Source organism: Ceratotherium simum, chromosome 22, assembly GCF_057802395.1.
Source record: "Ceratotherium simum simum isolate JZ-2026a chromosome 22, ASM5780239v1, whole genome shotgun sequence".
NCBI lineage: Eukaryota > Metazoa > Chordata > Mammalia > Perissodactyla > Rhinocerotidae > Ceratotherium > Ceratotherium simum.
The window spans coordinates 39,506,402-39,518,656 of NC_141921.1; the positions used below are offsets into that span (position 1 = coordinate 39,506,402).

At 46.5% G+C, this 12,255-nt stretch overlaps 1 protein-coding gene across 1 annotated transcript in view; it reads right to left on the bottom strand.

Annotated features, from left to right (window-relative positions):
* The window catches only part of FHAD1 (forkhead associated phosphopeptide binding domain 1), a 129,849-nt gene that overhangs the window by 74,333 nt on the left and 43,261 nt on the right, over positions 1–12,255 (bottom strand). Inside the window, 2 exon segments of the mRNA XM_087445824.1 lie at positions 2,660–2,896; positions 6,085–6,194. Coding sequence (XP_087301950.1) covers positions 2,660–2,896; positions 6,085–6,194 — 347 coding nt within the window.

Sequence of the window (12,255 nt, forward strand, 5' to 3'; positions counted from 1 at the left end):
TTAGGGCGCCATGGGCCTCGCCGCCAGATGGCGCTCACAGTCTTTGCTCTTGGTTTCTGTCCCTGAAAATTTGGCATTATTACTCTGGTAGAATTGACAGAAGCGTCAAGGTTTCACAAGTTTTCTGACTCGTTTCATGCACCATCATGGTTCAGATTCTATGACATTTGGGGCGATTACACTTACTTTTTCCCTGGAGCATCTGAAACCTTGGGGAGGGGGCATATGCTAGAAGGTGGGGGGACACAGGTCACTCTGTCCCCCACCCTCCCCAAGCCTATACTTTTTGCATGCTTGTGCCTTGGAAACTTTGAGGGAGATAATTTCTTCCACCTCTTACTATTCTCTGTGAGGGAAATGCAATTTTCCCATACAAGGTACTTGAAATAATTTTTAAAAAAATGTTTCTAGCTCTTCTTAGCTTAATGCTTTTATTTGCATGATACCAGAGGCACAACACAAAGAGACAAACTTCCAGAAGGGATGGGAAGACACATGCCATCCCCCTCAAAGACTGCAGTGCTTCTGAAAGATATAAAATATTTCCATCAAAGTATTAGAGTGTTAGGATTTCAGATTGTGGGAAAACTCCAAATAGTCTTCAAACCTCTTCATTTCTTTCACTACCAAAATCAATATCCATATTGTCTATAACTGGTATAAATCCCAAGAAGTTTCATGTCTGTTATACCGTGTAATAAAACAGGCACTGAATCATGAGAAAGTTAACAGTGCTTGGAGGAGTGATTGCTTCCAGATACTAATTCGGCTGCTAATTAGCACAGGTGTACAAGTGCGCACGGAGGTAAGCATCTTCTGGAGATACTGTAGCAGATCGAACATCTTTGAGAGCGAGTCATTATGCACGTACTTTCAGGAAGACCAGGGAGAACATACAAAATAATCAGAACAATAAATCAACCTGCCATGTGGCTTATACTTCTGGCTGAATGTTCTGCAGGCAATCGAATATTTAAGAAACTAAAATGTGAACAGATGAAACTCGATTTGAGTTCAAACCAATTGCAGCCTCTGCTTCAGATATACCTTGCTATAAAATATTCTCTTTCAGTTATGAGTGAAGAGCAATACTCAAATTATGACTTGTGGGAATTACACAATGTTATATGTCAAATATATTTTAACTAAAAAAACGAAAAAAATATGTATGGGAATTATTCATCCTTGTCCACATCCCTGGACAAGACTTTTGTCACTTTTGCTCAGGAAAGCTCTGAAATGACAGAATAACTGAAAGAGACATTTCTCCATCCAATGGCAAAACTGGATTCAGATCAAGAAAAAGATGCTCATCAGTGAGTCAGCTACCTGTCAAGGGAGCTGTTTGCAGCAGAGGTTCCCGCAGGACCTGCTACTTTCATTGTTTTTGCAAAAATAGGTCTGCAGGAGAGTCATTTGTTCGTTTAAATATAAGAGCATATGTTTACTTGTTTACTCCGTCTCCCTCCTTGGAACATAACCGGGGGAAGGCAAGGATCATGTCTGCCTTGTTCTCTGCTGAATTCGCAGAGCCTGGCAGAGGGCGTGGCACAAGGCAGGCACCCCACAAATATTTATTTGAATGAACGAATGAATGGATGAATGAATGGATGGATGGATGGGGTTGGATGGATGAATGAATGAACAAACAGACATGGTCCTATCAGAGTTCTGGAAGGTAACTGGCCTAGTCTTCGTCCTCATGGAGCTTACAGACTCCTGGTAGAACCTTCTAGGTTCACCATGCACAACCTATGTCCTTTTCTAGGGCACATTTCTAGGACTGAGACTGTGCACCTTGAACTGGTTATAGAGGGAAAGGCAGTAAGCAGGGAACCAGAGAACAGAGGCCCCAACCATGACTACAGTTTTAAGCAGCATTATGCACTGAAGCCGGAATTCATCAGTGGCCGATTTCTTTTCTTATCAACTTTATTGAGATATAATTTATGCACAAGATCAATGGCCAATTTTAAAGTGGTTCTTTTAAAAAAAATTAGATCTAGTTTCAAGAGAACATGACTGGTAAATCCAGAAATTCTGAGTGGAGACTTTTTGTTTGATGAAATTCCCCCTAAGTGAGCCCACAACTGCCTTCAGGGTTTGGTAAAGGCTTCAGCATTTGGAACACTGGGGATTCCTTCTCCCCTCTCTAGCGGACTGCCCACAGCTCTTTCTGGCTGGGGCTGGGTGGGTATGAGAGGTGGTCACTGAAGCAACAGAGTTGGATGGAAATACGAAGTCGGGTAAGAGCATGGGGTCTGCAAAGAGGCAGACCTGAGTTCAAATGGTATTGCCATACCTGTCTTGCTGTGCAAGCTATAACAAGTTCCCGGGTGTCTCTGAGCCTGCCTCAGTCTCCTCACCTGTAGAATGGTATGTGTCAGAGGATTGCGAGGTGTAAATAAGTGATGCATATAAAGCACTTGACCAGTGTTTGCGTGTGGTAGCTGCTTAATAAAAGTCACTATTGTACTTACAAGGCTGGGTACCTCCTACATCTCTAATTCCTGGGATTTGTGCTCTGATCCATTATACTATGGTGACCACCCCCATTCTAACTCTCTGGGGCTCCCCTCAGTGCTCCCGGGCTCCACCTGAGAGCTGTCACCCTGTGTGGAGACTCTAAAGCCCTGACCGACTTGTCTCCGAGTCCTACCTGGCTTTTCAAGCTCTCGATCTCTCTCTGCTTGGCATCGATGTCTTCATCCAGAACCTGAAACTTCTGCGAGACCGTCCTCTCGTTCCGCCTGGAGGTGGTGGTCTCTGACAGCCTCTGCCTCAGGTCGACCACTTCGTTCTGCAGGTTTGCTATCACAGCGTCTTTGTACTTGGATTCAAGTTCAAAATCCGAGAGACGGTTGACTTCTCTTCCCAGCAGCAGAATTATTTCATCCTGGGTGGAGGCCAGATGGGAGGTTTACTAGGTGTGAGTCTGGGTACAAGGCTGAGCCCATTAAAAAAAGGAAGAAAAATGCAGTGTAATTCTTTTGGGAAGGTGAGGGCAGGCAGGGAGGGAAAAGGCAGACTTTCAAGGCTATCTCTGCCACTTGGGAGACCTCACAGAGAGGAGAGTTTGGTTAAAATGATACGTTTGTATATAGACTCCGTAATGGACGTTTATACCTCACGGTACTGAAACTTTCCCTTCCCCTCAAATTGAGGGGAACATATTGAGAACATATTGAGAACATGTTCTTTCATATTGAGAACAACTATCCCACGTGGGAACTTCTGTTGCTAGAAAGTTTATGTATAATATTTTAATTTATAATATTCAGCTTAGCACACTGGGACGTAGGAAAGGAATTAGGAAACAACATTCTATTCAACCACATTCTGCCTATAAGGTGGGCTACTTTTTAACTGAGAAAATTTAATACATTCTGAAATATTTCATTTCCCTTTCCTCTCTTCTAGTACTTCCTGCCTCTTTTGGTTATTCACATAAAAATTTATTCCAGGTGACTGAATCTGGGAGGCAAAGGAGACAGGATGGTGACTTATGTGTGAGGGCTCATGTCAACTTTGGGCTGGAGAAGAGAATTGTTGGCGGACTTTACCCACAGGTGTAATTAACCCAGTCCTCCACCTCTCCAAAAGAAAAACTCTGCCACTGAAGAATTTGTGAGGTTTCCCAAAAAAGGAAAAAAAAAAATCCCCCAAACTTCTCACCAGAAGTCATCAATAAAATGTCAGACAGACTGAAAAATAATTCTCCAGAGGCAGCCACAGAATTTCTGCTTTTAAAGGAATCCCTGCTCATCCAACAATTTTCCATTGGTTAGAAGGAGGTCAATGGGCAATTTCCAGGCCAGCTCACTGCCTGGGGAGCCGTCCAGTCAGCTCACGACCCTCCAGCTCCCTGACTGGGGGAAGGACAGGGTTTCGGTCCTGAGGAAGCCAGGCTGGCATTGACACCTGTTGCCAGGGGTCTTTCTTTGGGTCCTTGTGAAAACTTGTGGCAAAATTACAAGGGACAGCATCAAACAGATTCTGTACTCCTGGGCAGCTCCGCAGCGGCACCCAGTTATAAGGGGCCCAAAGCCGCCATGCTCAGCCAGGTGCTTATTAATTATTCATTCAACAAACATTTATTGAGCAGCTACTCTGTGCCAGGCCCTCTGCTGGGTGCTGGAGTATAAAGAAGCCTGCGGGGCGTCGTGTACAACTGTGGTTTCTGCCTTTCTGGTGAGGAGCCCCTGCCCTTCCTTGAAGGAGTGCTCCCCCTTCCAAGTGGTCTTGGTAGGACTGAAAATCATGTGCCCTGCTCCTTCCTGTCCCACCCCCCCGCCACGTGCATGTGACCAGCATGTGTAGGCTGGTCAATCAGAGTTTTCATATATGGATTACAGAGGAAGAGGGTCTTGCCTCCTTTTGGATCATAAACTTTAAATGTATGGGCTTATATGCTTGAGTTTGTCTTTTCCAACACATGAAGCCAGCCTGCAGTAGAAAGCCAAACCCCAAGGGAAACAGGAGAGAGATCGGTAGTGGGGCGTGTTCTGATGACATCATTTCAGCTCCTGGATCTAGCCATGCCTGAAGCTAGTGGGCCTTTAAATTTTCCAATAAGATGAGCCAATAAATGTCTTTTTTTGTTTTTTGGTGTTCTTTTTTTTTGCCTTAAGCTAATTTGTTTATTATCACTTGCATTTGAAGGAGTCCTGGCAAGTCAGGGCATAAATGGTTCAGAAATAGAAAAAATTACAAATGTGGTTACCTTATATTGCCAGTTTAACAACTGAAGTGGATTGAAAAATGGCTACAAATACTTTGTAGCTTCTGCCATCAAGTGGTGAAGCCTATTTTCCCCACCCATAACTATGGGCTGGACCTGTGACTTGCTCGACCAATAGAATGTGGTGGAAGTGATGCTGGGCAAGTTCCAACCTCCAGGGAAGTTCTTAAAAGGTTGTACAGCCTCTGCTCTGGGAACCCTGAGACCACTGTGCCGTGAAGCAGCCTGGGATGACAAACCACATGCAGCGAGGCCCGGCACTCCAGGCATCCCGGCTGAGGCCCCAGACGCAGGAACGATGCCACTTGAGACCAGCAACCCTCCAAGCCACCGGCTGACTGCAGCTGCATGAGTGAGGCCGGGGGACACCAACTCTAGGTCAACCCATTGATCCTGGGAAATAATAAATTGCTGTTTTAAGCCACCAAGTTTTGGGGTGGCTTGTTACACGGCAATAGATAACTGACACAGCATCCGAGCCTGGCTTCTCGCCTTACTGCAACATTTCTCAAAGTCTGGTCTCAGGACACCTGTGTCGGAACCACCTGCAACCTGAAGTTGCAGATTTCCGTGTCTAACGAGGACCCCAGGTGGGTCCGCTCCTCACCGACCTCGAGAAGTGCTGCTCGCTCAGGCCCTGCGCCTTAAGGAAAGCAGGATAGGTCGGATGCTTCTTTTAGGATAATTTTCAGGTTGTGTCTAAGTGGGGAGATATCAACCTGGACCCTTCCTAGGATGCCTGAATCCGCCTGTTCTGGCTCCTCTTCCGGTTTCCCTCCCTAAACCTCTCTGGGTCTTTAACACGTTTCTCTCTCTCTTCACTCAATTTTCTCTGACTTCAGTGCTCACTTCTTCCTGCTAGGAAACGTTTTCCCCACCACTGTGCCATCACTCGTGGTTGAGCAAGCAGTTACCGTGTGGGAGTTAGAAGTACCAGCTCAGAAGTTAACCAGACCTGGGTTTGAATCCCAGCTCTGCCCCTCACACTGTGCAACCTTGGGCAAGTTACTTAACCTCTCTGAGCTCCAGTTTCCTCATCTGTCAAGTGCGGGTGATAAAATCTATTTTGGAGACGGTGAAGATTAACAAGACAATTGAATGTCAAGTGCACAGGACACGGTCCAGCACCTAGTAGGTGCTCAATACTTTGTGGCTGTAGATGTTGTTACTAGGTATAAAATGAGCAGTTACCAAAGTTTTGGTTGAATGTCCCGGAAGTAAGAGGTGGTTTCCTGGAAGTAGTAAGAAAGGCACTTCCAGGCCACAGAGAACAAGAGGCAACGGCAATCCCTCCACAGTCCCGTTTGCTGCTGTAGCTCTGCCCCTCCCCCGACACCCCTCACCTTATCCTCCTGGGCCAGGTCCTGGTCCACGTAAATCTCCTGGGAGGGTCCTGCCCCGGGAATCCCCTCGGCCACTGATGGCGCCGACAATTCCACAGCATTGGTCCACACTAACGCACAGATCAACAGAGCACAGAGGAGGCTGTGAGTTTCCCTAGGGTCTTGAACATTTTCAGATTAACCTTCACATTCATGTCGCCCTGAGATTCACATCTTACATAATTAAGAAATTACAAAGTGGTGGATATGTTCATCGAAAAACAATCAAAGCATCACAGAAATGTTAGAAAGGGAATGAGCTGCCTCATTCCTCCTCCCCAGTGTTAACTGAGCTGATTCACTTCGATGTGTCTGTTTCTAGATGTTTTTTCCTGTGCCACGTGAGAGCTGATGACCTTGGGCAGGTCATTTACTCTCTCTAAGCCTTAGTTTCCACACATATAACTTAGGGACACTAACAGCCTCTGCCACAAAGGGCTATTTAAGGATTCCATGAATTGATGATGTAGACCAGGGGTCGGCAAGCTATGGCCCTAGGGACAAATCTGGCCCTCTGCCTGTTTTTGTAAATAAAGTTTTATTGGAACACAGCCACAGTCATTCATTTACATATTGTCTATGGCTGCTTTCCAGCTATAAAAGCAGAGTTGAGCACATAGTTGCAACAGAGACCACATGGCCCACAAAGGTATAATATTTACCATCTGGTTCTTTACAGAAAAGTCTGCTGACCCCTGATATAGAGCACGTAGCACTAAACATTAGCTATTTTTATTGCAATTATATCTTTAAAAAACAAAGAGGATTTCTGTTACAGAGATTTTCCTCCAGTTTGCTTTTTCATCCAACAATATATCAAGAACAACTTCCCATGTCAGTATATGTAGCTACACTGTGGTCTTTTTATTGGTAGCATTGTAGTCCACTGCACAAGTGCGCCCAAACATATTTAACTAGGACCCACTTGATAGACATTTAGATTTTCCTGATTTTTCCCATTTTCCTCCGTGAAACCCAGCACAAGGAGGTTAAAAAGTCTTCCCTGAGCTAGAAGAAAACAGAACTTTGAGATGAGCTTCGCTAACTGCAGCTGTACGTATTCAGCATAATCAACTGTTGTTTAAAACTAACTAGGTCTGTCCCTCCTTAGTATATGAGTGAGCTGTCCTTCCCAGAAATTCAAGGTCCAGACATCAAGATTCAGCCTCACAAGGCCAAACAGGCTGAAGATGAAAACTAACCAGAAAAGTCCAGACAAGGCAAAGAAATTCAGTCTTCAAACCCAAACACAGGCTGGTGGGAAGGCGCCAGCCACACGACCACATGCTCCCCCTCCCTTACCTAAAACCCCAGCACATGCTCTCCCTCGCAGCCTTTAAAACCCCTTGCCTCCCATCTTTCGGAAAGACGGGACAAATTTAAGAGCTCTCGTCTCCTGGCTGATGTCACCCAAAATAAAAACTCTTTCCTTGCCATAAGCCTGGCGTTCTAGTTTTATTTGGCCCCTCTTGTGTGGCGGATAAAGAACCTTGGTACGTATCCGGTAACACAAGTGTGCCCAAACATATTTAACTAGGACCCACTTGATAGACATTTAGGTTTTCCTGATTTTTTCCATATTTACCCCCAATATTACAAGGGCTATTTACGACTCTCAGGGGTTCTGGCATTGTTATGTTTGGGGGCCCCACTCTGTATCACATCAAACATAGCACAATTCACTCACATCAACACTGAATACATTTTTTTGTGGTGTAGAAACTTTGGAAAGGATTTCTATTGACTCTGCTTTTGAGAGCTCTCGGTTCTGAGGGGCATATTTTAAATTTCCAACTGACTGTGATTCTGGGCAATCATTGCACATTCTTGTCTTCTTGTGCAGTGAGAAATTGAACCAACTGTTTTCAGAGGTAATAAAACATTAATGAATGTTAACATTAACAATGAATGAAGTACGCACCATCACATTTGGGGACATTTATTCATTTTGATTCTGCATTTTTTATTTATGCATTTTAGAGCCAATGATCTTCCTCCCAGGTCTCAAACATGTCTGTGGACCCCAGAACCCCTCATGGACACAGCCCCTGGCCTGTGGTGCCTGGGGAAGGCATGGCCTTGCATGCTCAATGACTGTCCTGGCCTGGACTCCCAACCACATGCACTGTCTATGCTCCAGAACAGGCTGCGATCACAGGAAAGGCCTGATTCTGCTTTTTAATGGCTTGGGCATCTTATCTATTCCTTACAGGCAATAAAACAAACTGATCAAACGAACTCTTCCCAAGAAGAAATGAGCAAAACCCTCTCAGTTATGCCCATGTCGCTTTGCCTGTGGTGGCAAACGTAACCAAAATCAAATACCTCCAGGTGTAGCCAGACCTTGGGTCATGGCCCCTCCCTGCTAACACTGGCTGTCACTTCTTACTGCTCTTTCTACGTGGTCTCGAGCCACGTTACCCCAGCAGTGCACCCTTCAGCCACAATGACTATTCCCTCGTGCTCGCCCCACCCTGCCCACCACACACCCTCGGCGCTCACAGTCCCTTCCACCTGAATGCTGTTCCCACCCTTCTGCACTTAGTGGATGTCACTTGCCTTTCAGTGCTCAGCTTGAGTGTCACTCCCTTGGCGTCACCTTCTTGATCCCCCACCTAAGTCAGGTCCTACCATTACGCGTTCATGGTGCACTGGGTACCTCTCCTGCCTGGTGTTGTCATGGTTACCACTTTATAGATGTTTTTCTGTGATCATTTTGTTCATGTTGGTCTCCCTGACTGGACGGTAAGTTCTACGAGGTTGGGGACCATGTCTCAGTTTGTGCCCTTCAAAATGAGTTTATTAATCCCATTTTACCGATGTGCAAACTGGAGCACAGAGAGAGAAAATCTCTGCCCAAGCTCACACAGCTGGGAAGAGGCTGAGCATCAGGGTGAACCCCCACATGTCCCAATTCTGCTGTGTACGTATAGACAGGGAGAGGTGCTCAGGAGACTGCTGGGGAACAAAAGCCCAGAGCCTGGCCCATATTCATAACCGACGGTCGATGAAAGGCTTGTTGGCCACCAGGGCTCTCCATAGGTGAACGCTGGAGCTCACAACAACGCTGTTGGGAGGTACTGTTACTAGCCCTGTGAAGACATTGGGAAGCCAAGTGTAGACAGCCTGACTGAGGCCACACGTCTAGTGAGGGGCAAAGTCAGGGTCTGACCCCAGAACCAGGGCACAGAGACATCACGGGAGTAGGTCCTCCAGCAGTGTGGTGAGGGGTGACAGAGGAATTAGGGTGTGGCTTCGCCCTGACAAGCCTGTCAACAAGGGGCAGTTTTGTGTGGACATGCACTGTGGAGCATCTCACCCCCCTGTGGACCACCAAGGGCTGCATTCCAGGACTCACTTGATGGAGTTTTAGAGGCCGCCTGATGGGAACAGTTAAGGTGACCAACTTCCCAGTTTGCCCGAGATGGAGGGGTTTCCCTGGATGCCGGACTTTCAGTGCCAAAGCCTGGAAAGTCCCAGGCAAACCGGGATGAGTTGGTCCATTTAGAAATAGCTGAGAAAAGAAAGCTCTCTGCCAGCCCACTACACACCCACTGGGGTTTCCTGCCACCATGGGAGAGGCCTGCAGCTCCTCCAGACAGCAGGACTCAGGGACGAGGGCCTGCTCGGGGAGCGGATGCTCTGGGCTCCCAGTTTGGAAAGCGGGAGGGCTGGCACCCCCTAAGAATATGCATTCCACATTCCCTCTGAGTTCTGTGACATGTGGGGCTGGGGGGGGGGCAGGCCTTGGCCCAGGGCCCAAAGAACCAAGATAGCGACTCTCTCTCTGTCAAAGACTCTGTTCTCCTTCCGTGTTCCTCCCACATCTTCTGGAAGGCAGCTGCCACCAGGGGTGGTGGGAGGGGGAAACTGAAGAGCTTCCTGGAGAATTTCATGAAACTGTTTCAGCAGCTGCCCATTCTCCCCTCCACTTCCCTCAACTAAGTCCATGATAGAAGACTTTCATCTGAAGCTCACCTCCCCCATCTCACCCTCTTGGATCCCGAGCAGCAGAGTCCTGACTAGAGCAGCACTGACGGAAAAATAATGCAAGCTACATGATGCAATTTAAAATTTTCTAGTCGTCACATGAAAAAGGTAAAAAGAAGAGATGAAATTAATTTTAATGATATATTTTATTTAACCCAATATTTAAAAAAATTATCATTTCGACATGTAATCAAGACAAAAAATATTGAGATCTTTTACATTCTTTTTCTTTTCGGTACTTTGAGGACCCAAGTCCTTGAAATCCAGGGTTGATCTTACATTTACGGCGCATCTCCATTTGGAAGCTCGACTTTCAATGGAAAGACTTGATCTGTATTTAGATTTCACAAAAACTTACAGTTGAAAAGTAGATTTGCAAACCCAAGATGTTCCAGGCACACTTAAAACCTTCCAGTAACTGAATCAAGTATCAAATGGAAGTTTCAATGTGATATAAATTTAAAAATCAAGTTGCAAAATTTAAATTAATTAAAACTGAACATGCACTTCCTCAGTCACACGAGCCACATTTCAGCGCTCAGCAGACACCTGAGGCTGGTGGCCTCTGTATCAGGAAACACAGGACTAGAACATTCTCCCTTTTGTTTCCCCTCTTCTTAACCTAATACCTCCTTTTCTGCCAACATCTATAACTGGGTTTTGGGGTTTTTTTAAAAGGAAAAGAGGAGACGTGAGATTTTTTTTAAAAATGTCTAATGGGGCAGGCTTTGACTTGAACATGCAGTTGAATTCTGGAGGCCCCCATGGTGCATTAACGGTTGTCACAAGGCCTGTGGCTTATGTTTTAAGTGTTCAGCATAGGCTGCTTGATGCTCTATATGTGCAGGTCGTTTAACTTCCAACCTAGGGGCAGTCAGTTGCCCTAGTCCGCGGTCCCCACGCCTGGCATGGCTGGGCAGCATCACATCAGACAGGCCGCGGTCCAGAGGAGTGGTGACACCCGAGGCTTTCCTAATTAGCAAACAGGAGGCTGGAAATAGGTTTTTATTGGTAAAAATGGTGGCCTGTTACTGGGTCCGCTCAATGTTAGAAACGGGCTCCCAGTGGTCAAAAGGAGGAGGCTATGGCTGTGGGTGGCTGAGCTGCTGGGGGCCCCACCCTGGCCTGAGCCCCCAGAGGGCCCCGAGGTCTGACCCTAACTGGGCCCGTGTCCAGTCTCGTTTTAGATCTCTGCTGTCTGATGCCGTCTCGATGGGTAACTCCAGATGCCGTGGCTGCCTTAAGTGACGCTTCTCTGCCAGGTGATGGCGGAGCCCTTAAAGAACAGACAGCCTGGACTCCATCAAACCTACAGAACAGGCTGAGTGATGGTCTGGGGTCCCTTTCCCGCTGAAGGCGTGTTTACTAAAGTCTGTGTGGGGGTCTAATTGGATCTGAGACCTGCTCCCACCCAGGCAGGGGGTGCTGGACCTGTTACCCTCACCCACCCAGAACCTCTTTTCTCTCTACTGTTTTCTATCAAGTCCAGGATGACCACACAGCCTTCACTCAGTTCACAGCCTCTGGCTGGTGGATCACTGGAGGTCCCAGGGAGGTACCCCCCCAGGGAGGGACAGGAAGGCTGGGGCGGTGGATGGCAGGAGGGGGGACAGAGGCACTTTAAGAAATTTTGAGCAGCAGTTATTTGTCAAAGGGAAGTGACTTCAATGTTTTAACAACCGTCTGGCTGTCCTGTTATTTATCAGCTAGTTACCAGCCTTCACCAGGGAGAGCGTGTGGGTACTTTGACTGTGTCGTTAGTACTTGGACTGGATTTCTACACATTGTAACTTGTAAATAAAACTTAAACAACAATCATGGGTGGATAACAATTTCATTTTTAAAATTCAATATTTATTGAGTGTTCACTGTGCACCCAGTGCTGTGCTCAGCACCCACATGCAGGATCCTATTTCGTCTTCACAACAACCCATGAGGTGGGTATTATTATCACCATCTCCATTTTATAAATGAGGGATCTGAGGCACAGAGACGTCAAGTCACTTGCTGATGGTCATACAGCCGCTAAGTGGTAGAGTCAAGGTTTGAACGCAGGTTTGTGTGATTTGGAGCCTGCACTCTTACCATTACGCAGTAAGTTTATCGAAGTGGGAAGACGTTCATGATATATTGTTGAATTTA